At 36.1% G+C, this 16051-nt stretch overlaps 1 protein-coding gene across 1 annotated transcript in view; it reads right to left on the reverse strand.

Annotated features, from left to right (window-relative positions):
• Positions 1-2442: 2442 nt before the first annotated feature.
• The window catches only part of LOC128998127 (protogenin B-like), a 145511-nt gene continuing 131902 nt past the window's right edge, over positions 2443-16051 (reverse strand). Inside the window, exons 10-20 of the mRNA XM_054424126.1 lie at positions 15421-15594; positions 14568-14759; positions 13554-13735; positions 12068-12200; positions 11097-11382; positions 9089-9219; positions 7147-7334; positions 6475-6655; positions 5641-5831; positions 4712-4828; positions 2443-4113 (exon numbers count right to left, since the gene is read on the reverse strand). Of these exons, the coding sequence (XP_054280101.1) occupies positions 3904-4113; positions 4712-4828; positions 5641-5831; positions 6475-6655; positions 7147-7334; positions 9089-9219; positions 11097-11382; positions 12068-12200; positions 13554-13735; positions 14568-14759; positions 15421-15594 (1985 nt within the window). The 3' untranslated portion in view covers positions 2443-3903. The remainder of the gene's footprint in view (positions 4114-4711; positions 4829-5640; positions 5832-6474; positions 6656-7146; positions 7335-9088; positions 9220-11096; positions 11383-12067; positions 12201-13553; positions 13736-14567; positions 14760-15420; positions 15595-16051) is intronic.

Genomic DNA, 16051 nt, shown 5'->3' on the forward strand with positions numbered 1-16051 from the left:
ATCCTGGCCTATCTACAGTAAGGCGACAACGGTTCTAAAACTTTCGACATTCGATAATCGATCCCTAACGATCGTATCGAGTTACGATGTCTCCGTTGTTAAGTGCAAAACAGGAGATTCTCATGTAAAGTCGAATAAAATGTATTAATCGTGTAAACACAAAACTAGCTTCCAAAAGATCTGCTTTTATATCCGCTTCGATATTTTTTAATATCGGTCTTTACTGAAACTTCTGTTCCGCACTGACTTAAGATTCAAGTGAAATCGATAAGTACAGTGACTATATTATAGGGGAAGAAGCTTAACTTACAAAAGTACAAAGAAAGAGGCGACCCTGTGAAGACAGTAGGAATGGTTATGACTGTGTCAGTCGTGCGTGTCGTGTGCACAGCGCGATGTCGTATAAAAGTATTGCATAGTAAACTGCAGTGAGCAAACGGTAAAGGCAAAGGCATTCACAGGCCCTACACACCGTTGTCTTGTCGTAACCCTACAATACATAATACACAATACGCTGTACGCAGTAGGAAGAGGGCATAAGGAGGGGAAAAAGTGACTTTAGACTCAAAAGTCTCCAATAAACTTGTACAAATAATAATATTTTATGACAACTTTACCTACAAGTAATTACTAAGAATAAGAATGCATTTTAAAACTTCTACTGTTGCTCACTCGTACCTATAAAGTATTTGTGTTAATGTTATCATATTTTCTATTTACATATTTTAACCAATCTATGTTTGAGAAAAAGATTAAATTCTTTGTCTCTTTAAAATTTAAAATTCTTTTTATAGTTGATAAATAAATAGATGGAAAACTAGGAAGGCAAGATCAAACCAATACAATGAAAAAGACTAAGGCCCGAGGCTGACTACTGGTTCACAAAAAATATCCAATCAATCCTAAATCTTTTGGAAACTTATGATGTTGTTAAGAAAGGCTAGAGGAAGAAAAAAATTTCAACAAGGAATTAAAACATATATAAATTTTAGTCTTTACAGTTACACAGCAATATTAGATTAATACGCCACCGACTAGTCTTAAGTTTGTAACTATATCAGATGGAATGTTTAATAGCCCCAAGGCCTCTTTTAAGTCCTGAAGCCATCAAACAAACAAAGGATTGTACTTTGAGCCTACACTCAAAGTTTAAACGTTTTCTCAATATTACTGAGCAATCTGGAGGCTAAATCTTCAATGAAAATATTATGTTTACTTATTAACTTACCAGAGGTTTGAACTCTGAATTTTTTTTATTGTAATTTAGTTTGTGATCAGTAATAAATCTTTGTTGCATTGCAAAAAAATGTGAAATAATGTTTTAGAACTCATACTAAGAAAAGCCACTTGTAGAGTCAAACTAACAAGTGATCTTTTAACTGAAACGTTAAGAGGAAGGATTGCGAACAGACGGAATTGGAGAAAAGAACGAGAGAAATGAGGAGTTTACGACATGACGACAACGGGACCCAGCTTGCACGGACATCTAGGCCGTTAGTTTGTACTGGAGAAAGGTGGAGAGAAACTCACAGCGCTTTTGCGAGCGGATATTCGAGGTATGTAGTTGCAATATTATACAGTGTTCTATCTAACTAGTAATCTTAAACAACGCTATGGAAAATATTGTAGATCTATTTTACGGTAAAAATACACAAAGTACAATAAACAAGAACGCAGAAAAGCCGTAAGTACATTTAGATACATGGGAAAACCTACTAGGCACCATCGTTGACTTGGAGTGGGAGGAACATAATGGAAATGAACCCACTATAGCCTATGTAGGATAGGTTGGAAGGGTAAACCTAGGAGGTGGACTTAACCTAAATCGAGTTTGTACAGTTCTGGAATAAACTTAAATAATATGGCAAAAGGTTTATTGCATTTTGTCTTATGTTCGATATTATGTCTATCAAGTATGTCTGAAAGATGACACTGCATAAAGTAATTGGAGAGTAAAACTATCAACACAAATTATTATGTTTACAAATTATGTAATCGTTCAATTAATTCGTAGCAAACACAATCAAAAGTCTTTCAACACAAAATGTTTATATTATGTAACTATTATGTAGTCTGGTATGAATTTTAACTGACTAACTAGGTTTCTTAAAACTGGGTTTATATTAGTTTTATGAATGATTCAGAAACAATTTAACAAAGGATATACATAATAAGAGAAAAAGAAATTTGGTAAATTTTACATAAATAATTGAAATATGAGATATACATTATTTAACAACTAAATCATGCAACAAAGAATGTTTATTTAAACATACAACGTAAAACAGTACAAAAATTACCAGGGTAGATTCCCATTTTTTATTTAACGTAAACAAATCTTGCATATTGATACTATAATCCACATTATTGTATTTTTTAAAGTTATTCAAAAACATAAATTATGTAGCATTTAAGCAAATATGTTGGTAAACAAATATTATGTGCCCATAAAATTTTTTTGCAGAAAAAATAATAAAAAACCACAGTAGTCAGTTTATTTCAAAATGAAGTTACTCCACTTTGAAAAGTTATGTGGTAGGAGAAAAGAAATATAGAAAATATATATTTAGTTTAAAATAATTAATTCGTAAAACTATTATGTATCAATAGTTAATTAAAAAAGAGAGAATAATGTCGCTTCATGATAATTTCATATCTACCTTCTTCGAATTAACAGAATGGAAATCGACGACAAAAGGCAAACTGCAATAAACAGCAGACTAAAATAATAATGTGGAACATGACCGTTGTGAGGTATTTTGTATGTGGCAATGTGAGGAACGTTTGGTGCAAGGTACTCTGTATGGAATATTGAATCTCAACTGAAGGAATGTTGACGTATCGGATTAGTCCGATGAGGGCCGGGCCGACAAAATGGACGGACAACTAAGAAAAACGTAGATAGATCAATAATTTTGTAGTCACCTTCATACTACTCGTTTGTGAAAGGCACCAAAGACGAATCTAACTTTGAAAATAGTGAAAAGCAAAACATCCGATAAAGCACCGAGATAAAGAAAAGCGGACGAGTCCGACTCGCCCTTTGTACTATGTCTAGAATACACACGTAGAAGAAACAACGCTTACACGACTATACATCTATCATACAAAAACAATGTAAAAAAAATAAAATCAGGTACCAGTTTATTAATATCTATGTAATATATATAAAAAAAGGTTATGAACGATCGAGGGAACACGTAGAACTTTCGGAACAGCTGCGACGAGTGTCTTACAAAAATTCCCTGTTTCATAAATTGAACTTTACGATGTTGTATCAGCGAACATAAAAACAACACACGCGCGACCACCACTCACTTTCACACCGTTAAGTTTATTAACAATTAAATCTAAAAAAAATATAGTCTAAGCTATTATCTCTTAAAATCCACTATTTGACTTAATCTAAAATAAATCTACATTAAAAGCTGCTCGCGTAGCCTTGTCGCGACAAGTGTCGTTGTACGTAGGAACAAGGGCTCACACCCGGGACCCTAGCTTATATTTGGTAACGGTTATATGTTATGTATTGCAAGATTGGCTAAAGGGTTGCTATGAGACGGCCGACCACCAAGCAACCTCGTCGCGGAAACATTGTTAATTTCGGTGCTTCGTGTTAGATTATGTGAAAAAAACTCGATTTAACATTAACTAAATCCACAATGATAAAATTGAAAAAAAATCTCTAAGATTACGGAATGCTAATCCCATATGTTTAGGTCACTTCCTATATTGCTTAGTTCAACTACTTCGAAATTCTAAACATAAACCATCTCATATACTGTATAAAATTTATGTTAGGGCCTATATGATAATAATAGTGGATAGATTGTTGGCTGCGATGTAGCACTGTTGCGAGGTGGGGCATTGGCGGAGGGAGCGGGGTGGAGCGAGGTGAGGCACTCAGCCGTTAGGCCCCACCATCGGCTGGTGACTCTCATGGAACCCGTCATCAGGCTCATGCTTGTCCTGCGCGCACGGAGACTGTGTCAGTGTGTGTGAATTGATTGTGGTCAGTTGAGTGTCATTGAGACTGTGGCCACTCAGCAGGCTGTCTCCCTCGTCGCTGGGCTGGCGCAGTTCCTCACAAGAAACTGTTACACTGCACTCAAACTGTAACAACAAAGTGTCATTGAGGCTGTGGCCACTCAGCAGGCTGTCTCTCTCATAGCTGGGCTGGCACAGTTCCTCACAAGAAACTGTTACACTGCACTCAAACTGTAACAACAAAGTGTCATTGATGCTGTGGCCACTCAGCAGGCTGTCTCCCTCATAGCTGGGCTGGCGCAGTTCCTCACAAGAAACTGTTACACTGCACTCAAACTGTAACAAACTGTTGCAAAATATAAGTATCAAAAATATAATTCTAATAACTTACATTGGGTTCAAGTAAACTTTTTCTAGAATAATTGATAATTTTATGCATTCTAAGTATCTTTTGACAATTTACCTGCCTGCGTGCAGAAGCACACCTTAGGCGTTATGTGATGTATTTTAATAAATAAATAAATAACTTTATAGTCACAAGACAGAGGTTTGATCCTGTGTTCCTGCAAAAATTTTTCACAGGCATCAATAAGTTTTTCCATGAGCCTTTACAGTTCAGTTAATGTACTTTGTTATATAAAAATTCAAAAATTGCGACAACGTTTATTGTTTATATTGAAAGGTAGATGGATTGATTATAAGTATGAACCTTGCAAGTATTTACCTGTGGGTTTTCTGTGATTCTTACACTTCTCTCTCTTGTCACCAGTCCGTTTGGCAATCGTCCGTTACTCAGTAAAGGCAGCTTCAAACCATTCACTTCGCCATTGGCATGACCACCCTGTTGCAAAATAAAGCAAAACGTGTAAAAAAACTTTATATTTTTGTTTTAAAATCTAAAAGAAACTATAGAGAAAATGTTTATCAAATTAAATGATGAAAATACAGACTTCAGGAATGGTTTTAAACAATATTGAGTACAATGGTAACCATGTCTTGAATCTCTTTACTTATGGAACATAGAGCTAAAACTACAAACTAACTAGCTCGATTTATGGCCTACAGAAAATGTCCTCAATTTCTTGTGAGTAAACAAGATGTTTAGGTAATTTACATTTACATACTACGTGTGCATCAACCAGGAACATTTAAATAGAACACAACAAGTAATTGTGTTAAACAATTATATTATGAAGAAAATTACTTAAGTTAGATAGAAATAGGAAAATTCTTTATTGAATAAATATTATGGAATACAATAATTTACTCCCTTAAGCACATTCAGCACTGGTCAAGTAACCGTCCGCTGAACATGACTCAAAACAAGCTATTTTTAGCTTAAGTCAGTTTTTAGCACTATTAAGGCAGGTCTTAAACAAATATGAAGAAATACTTTTACTTAGCGATAGTCTAATAAGATCTTACCTATTCTTATAGTTAACCCCTTTTTAACAGTACTCCTTTATAAAACTTGAGTTCACCAAAACCATAGTAAAAATATTTGAATAAATTTTAGAATTAGCTAGGCAATGAGAATTGTCCGCCATGGAGCATGTAGTTGAATAGTTAATACACTACCAAAGATGAGGTTGCTATAAATAACAATTCTATCCAACAATTCCACAGTATTTCCATCCTGTTATAAGACCGTACCTTTGTGTCGAGGTGATGGGGTAGGCACTGCATTTCATGGTGTTCTGGAGTAGAATGGAAGCACTGAGCGCCATTAGAGGCACGTTGGGTGGTGCGGCACTGAGCGTGCGTCGAGCACTTGCGCCTGTAGATGAGCGTGGCCATGCACAGAATTACACAACAACCTCCTATCACACAGCCCAGCAGTACACCTGTAAAATCACATTTTAGGTTAGGTTGCAAGTCACACCAATTAAAGTTTGTGAAAGTAAAATTATTTGACTTAACACAAAAATCTACATATTTTAGAAACAGCGTTCATTCTCTAGGAAGATAATAATATTGATTCTGATCATAATCTCTTACGATTACGAAGAAATGATTCTGTCATTTCCTAACTTCCACCCTTTATCTTAGATTTATTTAATAGGTAGGAAACGACTTCTTTCCCGTCACATTCCAATTTTTGGGATTACCAAAGACACCTAGTTACACATTGTCTTCTACTCTTTATAACTACTCTAAGTATCGTTGGCAGCATTATAATCAATCAGAAGCTACCACTGGGTTTGATATTAAGGTAGCACTAGTTTAGAGTTTTACTACTTCAGCCTGGTTGGTTTGTAATTTTGGTAAGTACAAGTCCAGAGGGTAAAGTATCATTTGGACGCTCTGCTCAAATTCAAAAGTAATTTCAAGAACTTGTAACTCTGAGCCAGTGGGCATTAATGGACGACACCCAAATCTAGACTCAAAATAGGTTCAAACCATCCCAAGTATACTACAAAATGCCTGACAGTGGCACAATATCCAATGAGAAGAGCTAACTCCTATAGCTCAAAGCTAAATACTCACCAAGGAACTGATCATTGGGCTGGGTAGTATTGACAGGGGTGGGGGTAGGGGCTGGACTGGTGTGAGGGCGTTCCCTAGCAGGGATGAACACCTCCCTAGGGTCTGAAGGGGCTCCTAGCCCAGCTGACGTGGCCCCACGTACTACCATGTAATACTTGGTGTTGGGGGAAAGGCCAGACACCTGTGAAATCAACAGACGAGTTGCTGAATTAATGCAATTGTTGAACCTGCAAACTAAGTGAATTCCCATTTTGTTGTTGGATTTTTTTACCAAATAATTCATAAACATGTCACATTGACTTCCTTTTATATACATTAGTTTTAGTTTTAACAAGTACTATGAATGTATTCTTAATATAATTAAAATGGCATCGAAACTATGTTAGTTGATGTGTATTACATTTTCTTCATTCCTTTTTAACTTTTAAAGAATGTTTACAACATTTGTTGTTTTCATATTAAATTAAAAGTAAAATAGTATATTTATAGTATAGACAAACAGATGGAGGCCTAAAAATTCAATAAAACACTTAAATATTTTATCATCTTTCAACGTAGCAAGGAAATAAATAATCTACTAGTCACTGAATACAGAGGGGTGAGGCGCGAATGTAAGTGATTAAGACACTTGAGATCAGAATATATTTAGTTTTAATTGCATAATCTACTTACCTCAGTCCAGGTCTTGGTGTCGTGAACCGTAACGTTCTTCCACTTTTCCGGGGGCAACATCAGCTGTCGTGCGTAGCTCACTTCGTAACCAACAATGTTCCCATTGGTAACATTCGGTTCCTTCCACATAACTTTCACACTGCTCGTATTCAGAGGCTTGTACTGGACTTCCAGCACCTTCTCCGGCACTGTAATATAGAAGGTTATGTATTTAAATACATATATTAGGGATGGTCAAGTCTCGAAATTTCGGGAAATTTTCGGGAAATTTTAAATCTTGTTACACGAGACGAGATTTCTTTTTGGCCGAGATTTTTATCGAGACGAGAATAAAAAAAAAAAAAAAAAATTAAAAACGCCTGCAGAAAGTCAATGCAATACCCGCAATACAGGAGCGTGTTGTAGTTGCGTTTCCTTTGCGAAGGCGTTCTTATTTAATTAATTCCTTAAATGTAAATATTACTTTAATTATTTTAATAATATTACTTTAATAACATTTGAGAAGTTTTGTTAAGTGTAAGCAGTGCGAGGAATGTTTTATTACTATAAAAAGTCAAAACAAGTACCTAACTATTTTATAACAAATTAATATTGCTTTTATTTTATGATTTATTTTATTTTAGGATAAGTTGAACTCTATCCTAACTGATATCACTATGTTTCCTAATCGTAGGCATTTTTAATAAGTTAGGCGTAATTAATAAAAAAATGTTATGCTGATGTTTTTTAATAAAAGATTGTAAATATTCTTGCCTATTATCATTATTTTTGTATTTAAACAGTCATCTAACAATGTTACAAAATCAGGTAAAAATTTTGAACGTGCATTTCCCGTTGTGTATGAGAAGGGAAATCCCGTCTCGATCTCGTCTCGAAATTTTATGAGAAATAAAAAATCTCGTCTTGTCTCGTCTCGAACTAAAAATCCAATCTCGTCCATCCCTAACATATATATTACTAGTACGAATATTTTACTCTTTGGTTTCTAACTATAAAGTATTGAGTCAACTTCTTTTCCTGGTGTTACTTCCTTTTGAAGAAAACCCTTGAAGGGACGAAATATCAATTAATTGTTTTGTGAATAAAACGTGCTGTTAACTGCCTAAAACTCTTTTCTGGGAAAGTCAAATGTGTATCCATCCATTTCTCCTTCATGCAATAATAAGCCGAGTGGTCTTTGTTGCCAAAACTAACTTGTTACATAAACTATTAATTGGTGTTTCTACTATAACTGTGTTTACTGTATAGATTATTTTGTACTTTTGCTGTTAAAAAAGACAGTAATTATGGTATATATATTAGGGACAAAGATTTATAACTTTAGTTTTTACTTATTATTTTGATTATAGTTTTAAAAGTTTTATAAAAATGCATTGTTTAGTTTATATTTAGTACATAAGAGGTTAACTGTAAGAAAGGACCATGTGGTCCTAATGTTCGCCTCAATATTAAAAGTATTTTAATTTCATTATATTTCTTTAAGAAAGGGTATATTTGTATAACAGAAAAAGTTTTCATGTGTGTTTATCTTTGTGTAAAGGAACAAAACATGTCTTATACTTTTATACAATCCCACTAGTTTGTGATGATCCAAAATTAGATGGAACTAAATCATGTCAATTAAGATGGTGTATACACGTATACATCCCTCCCAATAGGGAGGATGGTGCAAGAGAGACAAAAAACAAACACTACCACTCTTTCATTACTGATTGATTACATTATATTATAGTAATGAGATCTAACGGCAGTTATTGAGGTGACTGTACAAAACAAAAACGATCGTGGTGGGAGAAGGTTTCTATTGCACATGTAACCAGTTCAACACTCTAAATAACTCGATGCACTCTAAATGCACTCTAAGTTGTGTAGTGGATCATAAAAGTGGTTTAGGCAATCTATCACATAACAAGAAAGATGTATCAACTGAACTATCACCCACCATCTTCTAAGGTCTGGCACTCGACTATCTGGCTGTACTCGCTGTGTCGATTGTTGTGATCGTGGGATCGAACCTTGAACTGGTAAAGAGTGTACGGTCTCAGTCCACTCACTCGTACTCCGTTGCTTGTACTGTCACACAAAGGAAAAATAAGTGTCACACAATATAAACAAGTGTCAAATAAGTAAATTTTTCTGGAGCTAAACTAACAAAAAACATATTCTTTACAAAAATATTTTTGGTGTTCCATCTACATAATTTTCCATGAACAACTACAAAGTAGCCTGAACAATCTGTTCTATATAGTAATACAGTATTCCTTATTATCTGATCTTCGATTAACTGACCTCCCATGTTATCAATCCTCTCTGCAGACAACAAGTACTGTGAAATTGCATGTTGTTTCTGTTTGGGATGACTGTTTAGTGTTTACCTTAGTGGGTACGTCTAGGCAACCATTTTTTCACCGACTACTCAAAAAATGTGCCAGGGTTTAGGGTGTTGTACTGATCAGTTTAGCCTGATGCACAGTTTGTAAATTTTTCATACCCGCATACCTTTCTGCTTCTGCTAAAGTCTTACTCACATTGAAAACAGAGACCCTGAGGGGAGGAGTATCCCTTTACTTTACATTTTAAAGTTAGGCCCTACAGCAGTGGTGTGTGCTGTGTTTTTACTTTGTAAATTTTGTAGATTTCAATGGAAGACAAAGCCTTGAATAAAGTATGAAAGAAGGTGTAACAACTTTATTGATTTTACCTACGACTGTTTTTTTTAAGTAACTTTTTCAGTTTAGTTCTTAGAATTGAAAAATTTCACATAACAGCATTGTTTACTTTCATAACAGCATAGTTTTACTCATAACAACACAGGTAACGGACCAATGAGGTTCAAGGATTGAGAGAGAAGAAGTAAAATTGTAATAGTTTGATCTTCAACCAATCAGACATTCAGGCCAATTTAATTGTTGATTGGTGCAATTAGTGTTTGGTACAATGTTTCGTTGTGTCACTGTCAGTGGCAATGAGAGGTTATAAACGAAAACATAACCTCTCTTTGAAGTTTAGAGTAGTGATTTTTAGTAGTTAAAACACTGTCGTAGGCAAAGTAGTGTGCGCAACTCGCGTAATTAGTGTTACTGTTAACGACACTTGTAGAAGTTTTAAAGGCACTCGCCAAGGCTCGTTCCTTACATTTTCTAGTGTCTTTAACACTATCTTTACGCAATTGTTGCATAAGCTACTATTACAATGGTATTTTATTGAGTTTGTTGTTAACCAAACTTTCTGCTTATTCGACCTTTCTGCTATTGGTTTAGGTCAGATAATCAAGACTACCGTACAAACATCTGATATTACAGTTTGATCTTGATAATCTGACATTTACCAGTCCAAAAAGTTTAGTAGTCTGACAACCTCGTGAAGGTTACATTTCAAATTCAACAACGTAGACATTGGACCTGTTGCTAGGCAGGAAAATATTTACTGTAAAGTTCAGTTGAAAAAAGCTTTCAGTTTTGTTTTACGTTTAGTGCTTTTTGGGGAGCAAGCTGGTCTGGTGGTAGAATGTGTGACTTCAAGCCCAGGTTCAAATCCTGCTCGATTAGCAATGAATTTCATCTAAGTGATTATAGCGCAACCCCTAGGCCAAGCCTGAAGTAGCATAAAAAACTATCCCAGGCTAGAGCCCTGTGTCCTAGGACAAAAAATGTATAGTGTTATTTTATGTATTGTTCGAGTTATTTTTTTCTTTCATAACAAGTCTACATGGAAGTACGCAAGTCAAAACTGTAAATATATATTTTTTAAATATGGTAAATATCGTAAATCGATGTAATTATGTCTCATATCTTCATAAAATAATTGTTTTTAAAATAATTTCCTTCTAATCATGGGTATTCAGCAATATACCCTTAGCAATAAGGAATTCTTGTTTATCTGAACCTGTGGGTTCCATAACATTTGGATTATCAAGATTGGTGTTTCATTAATAGTTTGATTTTACTTACCTGTGTAGAAAGCTGGTATTGTTTTCCTCGCTGGGGGAGGAGGAGACGATGAGGTAGCTGACAGTGTAGTAGCTGTGATTGTTGTGAGACGCAGGGGGAATGTCCCAGGTAAGGTTGATAGCGGATGCTGAAGCGGGGCTAGCCTCTAGATTGGTAGGCGGGGCAAGAGCAGGTGCGGGGGTGGCGTTGTGTAGTGGAGGCAATGTGTGGATAGCTCTCACCCCCGCCTCTCCTGCTGTTTCTCCTACAAACCCTTGCACTTGCACTTCGTACCAGGTCTGCGGATCTGTGAATGACAACAGCTGCTTTCACACTTTATAGAAGGATAGCTATACCTTTGCAAAAGACATCAATTTGTGTTAGCTCTACCTTAACCTATTGCATGCCAGATTTTGTTAAGGTTTTCCCCTATATTTTATGTATGGATGGACAAGACCTGAAGTTTTAGGAAATTTTCAAAGAAATCTCGATTTTTTGGCCTGGGTTGCATTTAGTTAACTATTTTCTCAGGACTGAGAATATTCCAAATGTCAGTACTTTCGCTGTGATAACGAGACATGATTATGATTTCACAGCTATTGCAGGAGACGATGGTAATGACTCGACGATCCTAGTTGACGATGATGGCCCTGCAATTGTGGGAGATAGTTAGTAAAGCTAGTGCCACCGTCGGGGGGGGGGGGGGGGGGGGGCACGGCGGTCTAGTGGTAGAGCGGGGGACTTTAGTTTGTGAGGTCCAAGATTAATTATTGCTGTTTGCAAGAATTTTTACTCAAGATTTTTAAAACAAACAATAGTTCCCTTCAGTATATGTGAAGAAAAATTCTGTCTCGTTCATGTCCCGCAAATCAGAAATGAGAAATGAGATAAAATCCTATTGCATCCCATCCCCTGATATAAATACAAAATTATTTTTTCTGTCTTCCCAACAAGATAGGAATTATTAACACTACACACTGTAACATATTTACCTAGTCCAAGCAGCATGTAATCACTGCTGTTTGAAGGCAGTTGGATGGGACTGGACGGGGCAGAATTGTGCTTGCGATACGACAGTCGGTAGCCTTCCACTTCCACAGACTCTGCCAGCATGGTCCATCGCACCTGGAAAGACAATTAGTGATAAAATTGTTTAAGGAAGGTTTAAAGTACAATAGTTCTGCTGTATTAATTATAAAATTTCATCAATCATCTTCACGTTAACCCTGACTTGAATAGAGGCAGTCAGAACATATCTGAAAAAAAGTTATACATCTAATATCACTACAGTAGACCCCCTCTTAACCGACCTCGTATTAACCGATAATCGGATTATCCGCCTTCGATCGTAAAATAATACAGTTTGTTTTAACCGACCTTGCTTTGAGAGCAGCTCGTTTTAACCGCCGCTTTCTAGGAATCTCGGCATTTCCGCTCCTACGCTGAGCGATGAGAACCGAACCATACGCTTATCTCCACAGGATATGACTAAGAATAAGTTATTTTGTGTTGATCACAAAAAATATAGCACAGCCTATCGTCAGTTTGTCATCATCGTTCGTAGCTCGAGCGCATCTGATCTGTTCGTTATCTGTGCGGCAATTTTATAACATCATAAAGTGTGTTACGATTTTGAGAACTGATTATCTTATCGCTGGAGTAAACAAACAACGCAACTTGTTGGGAGGGCAGGGAAGGGTGGTTAACAACTCCAAGGTCAAGATAGTTTTTGTGCCTCGAGCCTCCAGTGAGAAGCTATAAATAAACGTCCTGTCTTGTAACAAAATGGTTTGCTTGTATCTTTAATTTTGACAAAAGGTTCTGTACCTCATTACGATGGATTTGTAAAGCATCAATTAATAAATTACAGTACTAAAGTTATTAAAATAGGAATTTTATTGACTCTTGCCTAGCATTATAATATATTCCACTGAAAGTAGGCCTATTTGACTTAACCGTGTTTTGTGTTTATTTGTGACTTTTCTATCAATAGGAAAAAGGAGATAAGAGTAGTTTATTTAAAAAATAATGCAATTATGATTCCAAAATAATGATTATATAATTCCAAATGAATAGCACTTCCTTATGTTATGATTTTATAGGGATTGTCCGTTTTATCCGACCTCTTGAGTTATCCGACCTAGGTCCGGTCCCATTAGGGTCGGTTAAGAGGGGGTCTACTGTAGTAATAATATATTTACACTTAAACTGTTGATTCACAAGATGGTAAATACATATGATAGTTGTTAAATGGTGATCGATTTCAATTGGACACTCCAATCATCATCAGACCCAATAGACGAACCATATGCCATATGCCATAGGCCAGAACATATGTTGATACAATGTACACAAGCAACACAAGTGTTATACACGTGTGACGTAATGATACTCAAAAGCTCAAAATAATTGTCGGTAGCGAACAAGTTAATTTGCATCCTAAAGGGCTTTCTGAGTTAACTAAATCCTTGACTATACCTGTATTGTGGTAGAGTTGATGACAGTCAGCTGTACTGTAGGTGGGGGCAGCAGGGGAGATATGGAGGGTTGTGGCGGAGTCACTACCGAGGTCCAAGGCATCTCGTGTTCAGTCAGGCTTGGCCATCCCTTCACTGTGGCGGCTTGCACTCTCACTTCATACTCCGTATTTGGTATCAGCCCTACAACCATGAAAAACGTCAGCACTTTCTTGGAAAAGCAATCTATTTAGCTTCAATACTCTAATTTTTATAAATTATTTGAAATACAAAGGGAACAACTTAGCCCTGCTTACCATAACTGAAGTCAATACGTATTATTTTCCTGACTGGACCATTTTATTTTCCCCAAAATTTCCAAAGAAAAATAATCTACAGACTAAAAGATTTGAAGTGAGATCTTTTCTCGCAAGACAAGATTATTTTAACATTTTGATACACACACTTTCTCCCAGCTGTAATGAATTTGGATACTGTAGAAGTACTGGAGGACACACCCACATTTTTTTTTAGTTTTTGACGTTTCAATAAACAATTTTTGATGTAATGTTGCAGTTGGAGACATCTTGATTCAAATGAAGTCTTCTGATAGGCAGAACGCAGTAACATCAGTAAAGAGCGTAGGAAGCAAACTGACAGTTGTAAAATTTTTCAGTGTGGGTGGAAATTTCTCCACAAATCGAAGAGCTTTATATGGATCAGGCAATCTCAAACCATACATACATCAAACATATGCTGTCAAAATTGCGTACTCCAGTAAAACTACAGTACCCTAATACAATACAGTTATGAATAGGAATATCAATTTTTTTTTATCATTCTTTATGTGGAAATATTTTACTTCTACCTTTGAAGTTTGTTGTTTTGATTTTTACACACAAAATATTTGCCAACACAAAATGAAGTGGTTGTGTACTCTGGCACATCTACGGTAACCTCATACGTAACAAAAACTACAATAATCAAAAGAAATAACTTGTGCACTATGTGAATAAAGATGATTGTCTATTGTTACCTGTGATGACGTAGGTGTTGATATCTCCTGGCACCTGATCCACGTGGATGGTTGGATGGTGTTTGCGCCTCCACTGCACCTTGTACTGGGTCACCTGACCCTGAGCCACGTGAGGAGACAGTGGATCCCACTCCACTTGGACTGTCATGGGTCCTTGCGCCGTCACTCTCGTCACGGGAATAGATTGCGGCACTGCAACATTCATGTTTGAGGTTACTCCAACCATTTGGTGCAAAAGGGTGTAACAGAGTACAATGGTTTGAAGAATTTTTTTTAGGATAGTACATTTACCTGAATAGGATCTGTGGGCCAGACTCTCTAGCCTGAAATCGCATCATGACAAAACAAGGTTGATTTGGAAAGTATTGATTTGTTATCCTACAATCAGTAAAAAAAAATTATGCATCATCTTCTATGATGGCTGTAACAATGTTATGTCTTCGCTGATCACAGAAAACCATGAACAACTCCTGCAATCACAGTACAACCAGGAAGATTTTCTGCAGTCACAGAGACATCATCATCGTCTTTAAGTAGAAGAAAAACCTTACATTTGAAGAATTTAGTGAGAACTTAAACATTAAACGTCAAATGTCGCAGTAGTGAAATAAAATTATAGAGCTTAAAGCCCTAAAAGATCTTTAATTTTAATTTATGATTGTTTATTTTATAAATTATTTTTTAATCTTATAAAGTTCACAGACGTTGTAGAACCAGTTTTGCGTGAATTGTTATACAACTCATCAACCTTAAAACTGGAAGAAATAAAAAAAAACATTTCTACTCAAGCAGGTACTAAATGATTTTTTATAACATGATCCTAAAAGGTAAGTGTGGAGAATGTCAGACTCACCACTTTGACCCGTCTGACAGACAACCTCCTCACTGTTGTCGGAAGCAGCGTTGCTGTTGTAGGACCTGACGTAGAAGGTGTAGTTGGTGTACGGAGGCAACTTGTCCACAGTTAGACTCTGGTTAACTTTCCCTTTGATCATCTCAACTACCATCATCCGCTCCTCCCCTCCATCTGGGGAATGGTCACAATATAGTACAACGATGTTTAGTCAGCCAATAATATTTTGGAAAAATATTACAATCCATACTATAATACGAGTAATGTTTGCGCACAATAGTTTCAAAAACGGCTCCTATGATTTACATAATTCCAGCCAGTCTGCCTCCGTACCGCGACCGGTAAATAGTAGGCCTACTAAGTGTTAAATGTTTCGTACAATGTATCGTGTTTTGTGTATCTATTTAAATGTTTTTTGACGAGTCTACAATGGACGAAACGTTCTTGAAGGACCACTTGACAATGCCTATGTATAGGCGAAACATGTAGTGGGTTTAACCATACATATATGAACTGTGGACGTGAAGGTATGTACCTTAATTTTTAGTCTATTCAACAGTTCAGGGGCTACACAATGAATTTTAATCCTATGATTTCATGTAAATTGTTAAGGATATCTTATTTTCAGGCT

Source organism: Macrosteles quadrilineatus, unplaced genomic scaffold (genome assembly GCF_028750875.1).
Source record: "Macrosteles quadrilineatus isolate MER2022 unplaced genomic scaffold, UCM_ALF_1.0 Scaffold_7__1_contigs__length_78375512, whole genome shotgun sequence".
NCBI lineage: Eukaryota > Metazoa > Arthropoda > Insecta > Hemiptera > Cicadellidae > Macrosteles > Macrosteles quadrilineatus.